The 13,636-nt window shown below is 27.1% G+C and overlaps 1 protein-coding gene across 1 annotated transcript in view; it reads left to right on the plus strand.

Moving 5' to 3' along the window:
- The first annotated feature begins 1,735 nt into the window (after window positions 1–1,735).
- LOC107441856 (serine-rich adhesin for platelets) overlaps window positions 1,736–13,636 on the plus strand; it is a 37,575-nt gene continuing 25,674 nt past the window's right edge. Inside the window, exons 1-3 of the mRNA XM_071179423.1 lie at window positions 1,736–2,206; window positions 11,056–11,690; window positions 12,300–12,607. Coding sequence (XP_071035524.1) covers window positions 11,206–11,690; window positions 12,300–12,607 — 793 coding nt within the window. The 5' untranslated portion in view covers window positions 1,736–2,206; window positions 11,056–11,205. The remainder of the gene's footprint in view (window positions 2,207–11,055; window positions 11,691–12,299; window positions 12,608–13,636) is intronic.

Here is a 13,636-nt window from a genome sequence, read left to right on the forward strand (position 1 = left end):
CTAATAAAATGTTATTCTTCAAAAGCTTAAACAACACATTTCCCTTTTCATTTGTTAATTTTAATTATATGTTTAACAAGATATCATGAGCAGTAAGTTTTCTAAAATAGTTTAATGCTTATGATATATATAAAAATTATTTCAAGTATAAGAGTAAAATAACAATTAAATGGAATTCAAAACATATCCGATAGTAACCAGTGTAGTCAAACAGTACAATAAGCCATAAATCTTCAATAACTATGTGGATCAAAAATCTCATATTTTGCAGGAATTCAATTTTCTATTATTGATTAGAAAAAATAAAGATGGAACTGTCATTTAATCGCTATAAAATAAATCAAACTATTCATTTAATTTAATTTCTTTCCTATGTGATTTAAAATTTTTGGATGAACTATTGATTATACATTTACAGGAAATGAGCTAATTGTTAAACAATTATACATATGCTTATCTTCGAACGATTAATAATTCAAATTTTATAGACATCACTTCACTGTTTAAATAAGATGCATACAGTATTTATTTTTAAAAGTTTGAAACTATGTATAAGCAATTATCACTAATCTTGCAGGAAGGCATTAAAAATATACAACAACGTAATTTTTATGATGTACACTACTATTATCTCTATGATACAAAAAATACATTATTTAACAAGTAACTTACAAGATAGAAAGCAAGTGAAAATTTCAAAAACTAATACTACTTCACGTGAATTAATGTATAATGATGAGAGAAACTGACGTTGTTGACACTGATTGAACACGTAGACCGTATTCGTGTCCGTGACGTAAGTTCTCAAACGATTAAATTCAATATTTAATCGATTAAAGCGTTTATTTCCAAAGCGAACGAAAGCGGTAAAAACGCATGCGTTTCAGCCGTTTGAATGCAAAAGCATCTTTGCCAAGAGAAGCATAATTTTAATTAGAGATTTTACAGGAACCCTCATCATTTCTTAACAATCTTTTTTAACAAAAAGAAAAAAAAATAAAGATGGACGAGATGAATTAATGATTAAGATGAACTGCATGCGTAAATCGCATTGATGAACGATCGCATATGCGAATCATGAAATGCTCTAATTTGCCTTTTGCATCTGAAAATATAGTTTCGAAATTTCTTTGAATTCAATTGTTGAAATATTTTACCAATTTATATTCATAGGTTCCAGGTGAATGTTTAAATATCTAGATATTATTCAACATTTCGTTTGAATGAAGTAATTTAGGATATAAAACCACGCATGTGCATTTTCTGCAAATTTTTGGACATTTAAGCTTTGCTTAATTATTTCTAACTTTTTAAATATTATGACAAATCAATTAGAAATAAATTAACAGAATTCTACATCGTATGTCTTATAAGAAAAAAAAATCGAAATAAAAAATTTGTTTAAAAATTTTTGAAAGTCCAATTACACATCCGAAAATTATTAAATTCACTTCCCTTTTCTTAATTTCACATTTATAAAGTACTTTTTGTCACTGTATCTCTTTGATACACTGTATTTATACTATTATTACTTAATAAATAACATTTTCTTAATTTCACAATTAAAGTAAATTTTGTATTATTTTATATGTACTTCAAAAATGAGGCCTATATATCATTAATTTAGTTTCTGAAAAAACAGTTTTAATAAAATCACAACTTCAAGATGTTGTATGAAAAGTAGATAAAAATAAAAACTAGATTCAGTTCCATAATAAGTTCTAGTTTCCGAAACAGAAACTAAACCAATCCTCTTTACATCAATCTGAGCTCCAACTGCGAAAATTATGTAACATCTTTTTATTAGATTGCGCTTTTAGTTCGAGAGTAAACGAAAAGGATTATGGGAATTTGACAAACAGAAAACAGCCATATTTATGCTATTCGTGTAATTACTAATGCTTTGAATTGATTATATGTTAATGAAGTATTATACGATCATTTACTATGTTGTGAATTGTAACGAAGTACTTAAATTTGTTATGTGATACTTTGCTTATTGAAAGGTGATTTTGAATGTTGTGATTTACTATTGTGCAATAATGATACAAACAAATTGACCTTCCTCGTCCGAGGGTCACAGGTGCGATAGTCATTGGTCGAGTGATACAAGTACGCGAAGCCTAAGGCTATGGACATCTCTAAAGCAATGGAGATTGTGTTTATATCTTCATTACATGTATTTATTGATTATTACTTTCATCAGGTAAGCCCTCTTTTGTTTCGAAATCTATGAAATCTTAGCATTCCTTCACTTAAGCATTTGTTTTGAATATTAACAGATTTCCTTCCCCCCCTCACGTAACCTATTTTTCATTAGACTTGAGCGCAAAAATGCTACGCATCATAACTGGTTCATATAAATCGGGATAAATTTTGTACTTTTTTCTAGTAGAATGTTGATACGATGTGTTTGTTTGATTAATTTCTATTATTTGTTGAATTATGGTGTTTGTTTACAGTTTGGGTCTAATTACTCCGTCCATTTTAACCTTTATGATTGGGTATATTTACATTTCTATGTTATTTATTATATTTTTTATATTGTCAGATTTGAGGTTATTTTTTTTTTTCCAATTCATTGTTCTTAACGTTGCTATTTCTTTTGAAAATAAGTTGACCTCATCTCTATGAAATAGATATTAAGTATGACATTTTCATGGATGCTTATAAACTTTTGTATTCATGGTAAAGGTTAAATTTTTTTTTCATTATTGTATTTAAGGTAGATTTATAAAAATGAATGAAGCTAAAGTTTTGCTAAATTAATTTGCATCCTATTAAAATTATGAATTAAGTATTTGTTTACATTTTGATCTTGTTAATAATCATGTTCATGATCATGATATTTCAAAATATAAATGATATTGTGATATTCACACTTTCTAATTTTGAAGATCTTCTCTTTAATTAATATAAAATTAAATTTATTACATTGCATTAAATTTAGTATAAGTTTAGTTTCTTTTTTTTCTATAATTTTTAAAAATGCTTTGAAATTGTAAAATTTGTGAATATTATTTAATTTTAGTTAACATATTATTATTATTTTAATATGTAGTTATACTTTAAATGGCAAGAGTTTGTTTCATTTATGTATAAATTTAATTTTACTAAAAGTCCTTTGAGCTTTCACTTGATAATTAATTTAAACTGATTTACCATCATTTTTATTAAAATTTATTTTATTTTTAGTTATATGCTTATGTATTTATGCTGAATTAAATCCAATTCTACATTTTCACATTATCATATTGCGAATTGTGATACAGATTATATTAAAAATTCGTAGTTAATTCATAGTTTTGGAATACTTAATTGTTTAAGTGTAATACGTTAATACAATTTTATCTTGGATTTTAGTTTTTCTAATCTTTTTGTCACACATTCTGACAGTAAATAGTGGTCTATGTGCTAGAAGCATATTAGTGCCAATATAATTTTGGCACCCCTTCAAAAAGTTTACATTTGAAAAAAAAAAATTAAGCTTGTAAAGAAGCATTTTTTCAAAAATAATTTTGTTATTAACTATTATTATTCACAAAAATTATTTTTAATCCGGAATTTTAGAAAAAGTTAAAGGGATTAAGGATTTTTTGTTTAAAATTTCATATTTTTTGAACGTTTCATGTGAAAATTTTGATTGTGCAAGTGAAAGATTAAAAAAATAAAATAAGAATAAATATCTTTTGTACATAAAAGTTTGTACACAACAATACATAAATTGGTTAAATGTTAAACAAATGTTTATGACTTAATTATAACTTTTAAATACTGTAATATACTCTGACATGTAAATAAAATACTGTGACATTCAAGCCATTGTAATATCAAGCATTCAGTCTGTATCAATTATTGGTAATTCGATAAAGTAAATACTTCTATACTTGAATGCAAAGTCTGGGAAGATTTTAGTACAGATGGCCTAGGATACTCTGCAGAGCGGTGGGCACACTTTTTTAGAGGCGCCGTGTGATATGAAGTATATGTATATCTATGCATATATATTTATATATACGCATATTCATATATATTTATGCATGTTAATGTGTATATTAGCCCCTGCTTTAAGCAATCGCCACCTTACCAAATGCGAATAAAATTCTGTTTCGGTGAATCATTTTTTCTACCGTAAAGAAAAAAATGTATTTAATTTATTCCTCTTAATTACTTCAGAATGAATTTTTCTATACAAATCAGTATTTTTTATTCGATTACAGTAATTTACCGTATAAGCGCCACATAACCAATTAGAATAGGGTCCAAAAAATATAAGCTTGAAACAAACTACAGTAAAATATTTTTGCAAGAGATAAAGTTAATCATAAAAAATTGTCAAGATTTGCATTTGGTGAAGTCTTTTGATACTTTGCTAGTTTACTTGCTAATAATTTGAAATCCTTAGCGCCGCCCCGTATATTTATATGTTATACATAATAAATTGGAAAATTTAATTTTGACTTCTTCTAGTATAGGGGTGCACAGCAGATTGACCAATTAAGGGCCGCTTGCCAAAGTATTTAGACAGGCATGTTGAGAGCAATTCTAGGCATTTAACTCTTTTTATAAGTTAACCTTGAAATATATTTGCATAAAATTAAATACCTTTAAATGTTTGAAATTAGTAACTGCAACACTGATCACTTAGGAAAAGAAACAGAATATGAAAATTTGAATCAATTTATCAGAAAAAAAAGATTCAGATAAATTGAAGTAATTAAACACAATGTGAAAATTCATGTTTTTTTTTAATCATGTTACATAATACAAAAGTCCATTTAAACATAAATTTTAACATTAAAAAATTTGTTCATTAGCCTAAATTTAAAAAAATAGATAATTATTCTAGTTATAAAAATAAATGCAAGTTAAATACTTTGATTTATAAGAAATTTTAGCGTTAAAAATTATTAAAATTAAAACAACCCCCCCCCCTCAGCGCAAAATAAGATTCAACATTCAGTAGGGAATATACTTCAACTTTAAAACATTTATTTTAAATAAATTATAAGAGGCGGGAAGATGTTAGAGAGAAGAAAAAATAACTTAATTTTGAAGGAACTATTTTCCTTAAGAATAAAAAACTATTTAAATACTTGTTTACAACTCTTTATGACCAATACTTTTTTAACATAGCACTTACTATTTACAATTTATACACATATATTAGGGGTCTGTTTAGAAGAAATTTGGGTCCGTTAACGGACCCTTCACAAGATATCTTTTCATAAAAACGGACCCTTCACAAAGTATTTTAACTTAAAAACGGACCGTTCACATAATATTTTAACTTAAAAAAGGACCCTTCACAAAATGTTTTTTCTTTTAATCAGACCCTTCACAAATTTGTTTATCTNGGAAAATTCATGTTTTTTTTATCATATTACATAATACGAAAGTCCATTTAAACCTAAATTTTAACATTAAAAAGTTTGTTCATTAACTTAAATTTAAGAAAAAATATTCTAGTTATTAAAATAAATGCAAGTTAAACACTTTGATTTAAAGAAAATTTATAGCATTAAAAATGATTAAAATTAAAGCAACACCCTTCAGCGCAAAATAAGATTCAATATTTAAAAGGGAATATACTTTAACTTTAAAACATTTATTTTAAATAAATTATAAGAGGCGGGCCTGAGAGAGAAAAGAACCTTAATTTTGAAGGAGCTATTTTCCTTAATAATAAAAAAACTATTAAGATACTTGTTTACAACTTTTTATGACCAATACTTTTTTAACATGGCACTTACTATTTACAATTTATACACATCTATATTAACAATTAATTAAAAGTTACATTACTTTGCGAAACTAATCTTCGTTACATTTTTTACAGTAAAAATTTAATGATATACAAATCATTTCCCAGCATATAATCATAAATGATATAAATTTTTCAAAGTAGGTAGAAAATGGTTTAAAAAATTTCTTAATGGCAATTCCTGCATTTCTTAATGGCAATTTAAAATCCTGCAATTTGCAAAATTTTTAAATATTGTGATAATTTTGTCTACTTGATCATGCAATAGCTTTTGCGAGCCATTGAATGAAGATTTATTGATTTTGTTTAAAAACTGCTCTGTAATTTTGAACATGCCAAATTCATTCTGGAAAACAGTCTTTCGACAGCAGCTGTTGTTGTGGGCACAATTGAACTTAGGGAAAATAACCAATAACTTAATCAGTTTTGGAATCTGTCCCAGATGGTGCTCTTTTCCTGATTTTTAAATCACGTGAATACAAATAGCGATGTGTTAATTTTAAGTTGCTTGAAAACGAATTGCTATGCGTGATTTTTAAATTTCGTGAATAAAAAACATAATGCTTAGTTTTTAAATCGCGTGAATATGAATAGGGATGTGTGGTTTTTAGATTGTGAAGTGAAGACTCACAACGTATGATTTTTAAAACATGTGAATATGAATCACGATATGTGGTTTTTAAATCGCAATGAATTATTTTTAATTTTGTTAATGTTAATACAAAATGTGATCTGCAATTCTTAAATCGTGTGAATACAAATTACAAAGTGTGACTTTCAAATTGCGAGGATCAAAACGCTAAAATACGAATCGCGATACATGATTTTTAAATCATGTGACAACGAAAAAGAGTGTGTTTGGTATGTGTTGTTAAACCTCCACATGTTCACGGCAGGGTTGGCAAGGTTTAGGACAGAATGGATTAAACCACGGTTTAAACCGTCCTGTCCAAAACCCCTTTGTACAAAACTGTCTTAAACTGTCCAAAACCCTTTTACTCAAATTATGTCATAATTTTATCTGAGCAATATTTAAGAGATAAAATAAACATGGAACTTAAACATAGTACTAATAACATATTGATAATTAAATATACTAGAGAATATTTGTTTTGAAAAGTATAATGTTTTATTAATATTGTTTGACTCTTCAATTTAAACAAAGGAAGATTAATCAGTAATCAAGTTCAATTGGTCCTCTCATTCAATAGTACATAACTGAAGTTTGGCCTTGCCATGCATTTTAAAATATTAGGGATTAAGTGCTTGGTTCGTCATAAACATGTTTATTTATCTATATTCAAGAATACTTTTATTTCATTCATGTTCAATTCTTTTAGCATAGGGGTGATACACCACCAGTGTCAGTAACTGAATGTTATGCCCTTCAAAACTGTTAATACATTTTTCAGTTATATTGTATTTTCAATTTAAACTAATATATTTATATTTAAAGACAATTTTTTTTAAAATGGATGTCTTTTTTATCATCCTGTGATGCAGAAATTATAAAATTTTTTAANATACATCACCAGTGTCAGTAACTGAAACTGATGTTATGCCCTTCAAAACTGTTAATACATTTTTCAGTTATTTTGTATTTTCAATTTAAACTAATATATTTATATTTAAAGACAATTTTTTTTAAATGGATGTCTTTTTTATCATCCTGTGATGCAGAAATTATAAATAAAATTTTATAAAAAAAATATTGTGAAAAATAAAAGGTTAATTTTTGAACAAATTTAGTAATTTTTTTTAAGAAAAATTATTATTTTTTAATATTGCCATATTTATCCTTATGCAAAAATATTATTTATCAGTATTAAAAGCATATTTATATTTAAAAGATTAGGCATTCACTTTTGTTGTTCACTGAATTGTGGAGCTTCAAAAATTTTAAACCTTTTCCTATTATATTATATTATTTTCTTTTAATAAGTTATATTAAATTGTATAAAAAATATCAAATATTTATTGATACATGTAATTATTATGTGTACAAAGGTTACACCTATAGATTTTTTACCTTTTACCAAAGTTCAAGGTTTTGGACACTTTAAGACAGTTTAGGACAGTGTTACCCTGTTTAGGACAGTTTTACCCAGTTTAGGACAGTAAAACCCAGTTTAAGACAGTAAAACCCACGTGTCCTGTCCAAAACCAGTTTAGGATGTCCAAAACCCCAACCCTGGTTCACGGGGAATAAAAAAATATGCACGTGTATTGAATTATTAAAGGGACAGTGTTTAATATAAATTTACACACCTCGTTTTTTAAATTTTTTATTCTCTCTGGGAAGGAGTCAATTTTGCTAAGATATGTAATAGCTTTTTAAGTTACAAAAAAATTTAAAACAGAATCGAATTCATTTTTTCATTATTGTGTTAAAATATCAACATACTCAAAATCACAAGTAAAAGTTCAACAATTATTGGAAAAAAAAGTTTAAAAAAACCTATGTTTATGTTAAAATTAGCTCAAATAAAACACATAAAAAGTAATTATTTTACTACACTATTCAAAACTCACACTCATGTGCTGTCAAACTAAAGTATTAAAAATATCTGATTTTTTTAAATCACAGGGAAAAGTACTGTCATATCTACCAAAAAACTATCAAAATCCCTTTATATTTACGTTGAAATCGGCATAAATAAAGCACGTCAAAAAACAATGTTTTTAAGTGCAGGATTCGCAACTGTAGCTAGAGCGTATAAAAAATATCAGGGCTTTCAAAACCTTGTAGAAAAACAATAATTGCCAAAATAACAATTGAAAAATAATTGAATTTGCTACAAAATCGACACAAATGAACCTTGTCAAAAATGGTTATTTAAATGAGCGATTCATAATAATATTATTATTGTGTTAAAAATATCTAAATTTTAAAAACCCTGCTAAAATGTGGTGTGATAAGTAATTTAGATTTGCTACGAAATTTGCGCAAATAAAGCGTTTCATAACTTTCAAGGCGTTAAAACATAATTTAAAAAATCGCGATTTCAGAAATTATGTGAAAATGGGTAGCAATAGCTACTGAAAAGTCATTGGATTTACGGTGAAGTCGGCGCACCTGAAGAGCGTCAAAAGTTATAACAAAAATTCAAAATTTGTGTATCGTAATAATGTTGCATTAAAAATACGGAGATTTTCAAAACTATGCATAAATCAGTAGCATTAACCATCGAGAAAAAGCAATTAACAAACTACGTTGATTCAGATTGGATGCGTCAGTAACTTAAATTTTTTATTTAAAATTATTTTTAGAATTATTATTTTTTATTTTGTTCAGATTGCTGCGACGAGCCGCACATCTGGAGTTGGTGGGCCGCAGGTTGTGCATCTCTACTCTAGTAGTTATGCAACTTTTAATTGTTTCGAATTTGTAAATTTTCGAAAGAAACTAAATACAAATAAATAAATTATAGATTTAAATATTGAAATTAAAAATTGTAACTAACAAAGTGCATAATTTAGATAATGTTTTAAAATATTGAGAAACACTAATCAAATCTAAAAAAGTATTGAAACATTAAATTAGAAAATTTTTTCTCTCCATATACACCTATAAATTATATTTACTAACAAGCATAAGAGTCAGTAAAATCTTTAGTAAATCTTTCTAAATTCTTTATTAGGACAAAGGAATGAAAAATATTATTATTGTAATATTTATATTTAAGAAATAAAGTTTTTCAGACTTAAATAGTATTTCCAAAGAACTAAGATTGCTGCCTTAAAAAGTTAAAAGATATCTCATCTCCTAACTGAATTCTCACCAATGTCACTTTTAATTTCAATTTAATTTGCCTCTCTTGATAGCCATCGTAGCAAACATTTCTAAATATTAATCGCCCACGAAGATCAGACTTTATATATTTTTGTTTGGAAAACACTCTCTTATATGTAACTTCAGTTAGAGGATTTGTTAAAGTGTTGTGCAGGGTTATATGTAATTCACATGAAAAAAAGTGTTATCTTGATTAAATTTTCATTTATTTATATTATTCTTGGTATGAAATATTAAATACAACCTATAAAAATTAAAGACTACATAAGCTCAGGATAAAGAATAAAAATTCAAATCAAAATGCTTTAAAGAAACTCAAATCAAAAATTTATCAATTTATTTAATTTTTATCAGGTAGTAAATACCTTTAAGAAGTGATTACTGAAATTTTAAATCACAGGTCGTCATTTTACTGAAGCTTTGTGCCTGACCTAATAATGAGCTGGAGCTTGGCTTGCTCATTTATTCTATAAATGTTCTTTTTCAGATTATTATTATATAAAATTCTCTTTTAAGTTATGCACAATTGTAACTTATAATAAAAAAATATTAGAAATTTATATTTAAATTAAAATTAAAATGTTTGTATTGGTTTTTAACTCTTGGAACCAGATATGATTTAGCAATTAATTCATGTGTATTCAATTTATTTTGAAATTCGCTGATAAATGAAAAAAAAAATATTGCATTATGCTTAGTTAATAATGAAATTAAAAACTTGAGTGGTTTTAAAATGAAGCTATCAAAATATTACATGAAATATTCTATAAACATTCCTAGCTTCGAAACTTTTGAAAAAATTGTGTCATTATTCGACGATAGTGTCAGTATACTAGAGCAGCTGTGATAATAATGGGAACTCTTAAGGAATTTATTTTAAAATTATTTTATTTAATAGTTATGTATTTAAATCGTATCAGTTTGTTTTCTTTGCGCATCATTATTTCTTATCTTAATAAAACTCTGTGTTTAAGCATTTTGAAGTTGTGTTTTAAATTAATGTTGAATAGTTATTATAATTAATATTTTATTTTATTTTAGATGAAAATTGCATTTGCTTCATTGAGAATATCACTTGTGTGACTTAATCAGCAAGTGGAACCAATGAAGAGCAATGCATGCTCGGATGCCTGGAACTCTAATGCCACTTAAAGGAGGTGGCAAGGTGCACAGCTTCGTAGGAGGCTNGAAACACTATCCTTTATAAAAAATATATAAATTTTATGTATTAATTAAATTTCACATATGAATATAGGTTTTTGACATTTTCGACATTTTTGACAGTGAGGTTTTTGACGTGACGGTTTAAACCATGGTTTAAACTGTCAAAAACTGTCACATGTCAAAAACCTGCCAACCCTGTTTAAATCATATCAGTTTGTTTGCTTTGCACATCATTATTTCTTATCTTAATGAAACTCTGTGTTTAAGCATTTTGAAGTTGTGCTTTAAATTAATGTTGAATAGTTATTATAATTAATATTTTATTTTATTTTAGATGAAAATTGCATTTGCTTCATTGAGAATATCACTTGTGTGACTTAATCAGCAAGTGGAACCAATGAAGAGCAATGCATGCTCGGATGCCTGGAACTCTAATGCCACTTAAAGGAGGTGGCAAGGTGCACAGCTTCGTAGGAGGCTAAAGATGGCATCCTTTAATCAGGATGCCAGGACAGACACCATAGTTTTGAATGCTTCTTTTCAAGCTCCCTGTATGTCAGAAGGTCTTGTGGTTGCAAGTCCTTTCGATGCCAGGGGTGTCGTTAAGTCGCTACCTTCCTCCTCAATCTCTTCTAATGAACAAAACAATGTTGTTTTTTCTTCAATAACGTCGAAACCTTCCCCAGTTTACCATCTTCCTGTCAGCAGTATGTGCGCTCCAATGACAGTAGGTGTTGAGCCTAGTCAGGATGGCAATAACAAATTCAGTGATACACAGTGTGTTTCCTCTTCTGTTGGCCTGATGGACGGTATACCCCATAGCAGCAAGATGTATCCTGGTGGTCCAAAATATCCCTCAGAGGTGACCTCATCACATCCACTAGTTGCTTCTCAGCACAGTGAAGCGTTTGTAACTGTGCCTTTTGGATGGAAACGTGTAATATCCAGCGGAAAAGTCATATACATCAGGTAAAGTATTATATTTGTTTGCATTATTTAAGATATAACTTTTGGTGAAGTATTTATTAATTCTAAAATTTATTAAAATTTCCAGCTAATATTATATAATACTTATAGTGGGTCTAATTTTAATTGTAAATATTTCAATGAGAGAGAGAGAGATCAAATCTTTTCCAACCAGTGATTCTTTAACCCTTTGTTATTGAGAAAACTTTAATCAAAAAACTTAGTCAAGAAAAGCCAAAAGGATTGTGGTCATTGTATGCATATCCAGAATGAATCTATTTGCTTTATCTTTACATTTTTCAAAATAAAGAGTGATTGATTAAAAGCCACCAAAAGTTTAAGCAATAAAAATTATTACAAGTTAAGTGATTTATATTAATGTCAAAAATAAGCAGTGCAGTTTTTTATCTCGCTGCCCTTGAAATGATTAAGTAGGATATTGTGTGTTTAATTAAGTGTTTTCATTAAAATTCAATTTTAGACTTGATTGTTGAATAAAATAGGATATATAGAAATACATTTTCTTTCCTGTTTATTTAAATTGTGTTTTGAATAACTGTTTTTTTTTGTAGAAGTCTTATGAAAATGTGTGTTTTGTTTTTATTGTTTTAGCCCGAGTGAAGTTTATCTTCAGTCTCTTCAAGAAATTGCTATTTATCTCCAGACTGAAGGCACTTGCAAGTGTGGCCTAGAATGTCCTTTGATGATCAACAAAGTATTTAATTTTAACCCTATGGCAACTACTAAATGTTTGAATGTCAATGACCTCTCATGGAATGATCCCACAAAACTTTGCAACCATAAACGAAAGATTGCTGCAATGGCTACTTTTCAAAATATTGCTGGCCCACTTTCTACCTTTGGTCCTGTTGGAGGAGGAGAGTTTAATTCTTTATTGACTCAATCTACTTCTAAGAAGGGTAAGGTTTAGTTACTAGGTTTTACAGTTGGGTGAAATATTTTTGTGCTGTAATTTAATTTAAATATCTTTTTTTTTTTTTCAAGTTTAAGTTCACATTCTTTTTTTTTTTTCTTCTTTTTTTTTTTGGACTTTATCTTGTATCCTTATTAATATTGTTCTCTTTTNTCTTTTTTTTTTTAAGACATTATCTTGTATCCTTATTAATATTGTTCTCTTTTTTAATATCTTTTGAATTAAATATAAAAGGAACATTATTATAGATAATGATAATTTATATTTTTCTTGCATTAATTAAGATAGTCATAAACAGGGTCATCCATAAAGTACTTGTAGTACTTTCGTAGTACTTGTTTTCTGTCAGCAATCCTTAGAAAGTGCCTATTTTTCCTTATATAAACTTTTTTATTCATCAGTTTTGCAACATATTATTAAAATAAAGCCTGACATTGAAAAAAAAACGTCATAATGTTGTAAGTAATAACTTACATTAAATGAATAGCAAAAACTTCCTTATAGCAGGAGTCTTCCTTCGTTTCTTTATAGCAGGAGCTGTTAAAGATAAATTGATACTCATCAAGCTAAAGTTGTTCTTGTTTGTCGTTTAGTTACTCTTACTATTTATGGAACATAACCAAAATTATAAACTTAATGATTTATGTATAAGAACATAATTTAAGTAGGCATAACTACAAAATTAATAATAAAATTTATGCACTGGTTTCATCAGTTGGAGAAAATTTGATAAAATCAATTTGAAAAATATCAGAGAATAGTCGAGAATTTTTTAAGGATGAAATGAGTAGTGATTTCTAGAACATTATCGACAACTGACTATTCAACCAAAAATTAACTGAATATTCGAGGCCATATAGCAAAATTTTTTAAAAAATCTTTGAGTATTATTTTTTATATATAAGTAAATTGAGTCATTATTGTATAATGTAGTTATTTAGTTCAAATTTTAAGTAAAATAAATAAATAAAATCAAATTGTAAATGGTAATAAACGTATATATGACGTATAATAG

This window comes from Parasteatoda tepidariorum, chromosome 4 (assembly GCF_043381705.1).
Source record: "Parasteatoda tepidariorum isolate YZ-2023 chromosome 4, CAS_Ptep_4.0, whole genome shotgun sequence".
In the NCBI taxonomy this organism is placed as follows: domain Eukaryota; kingdom Metazoa; phylum Arthropoda; class Arachnida; order Araneae; family Theridiidae; genus Parasteatoda; species Parasteatoda tepidariorum.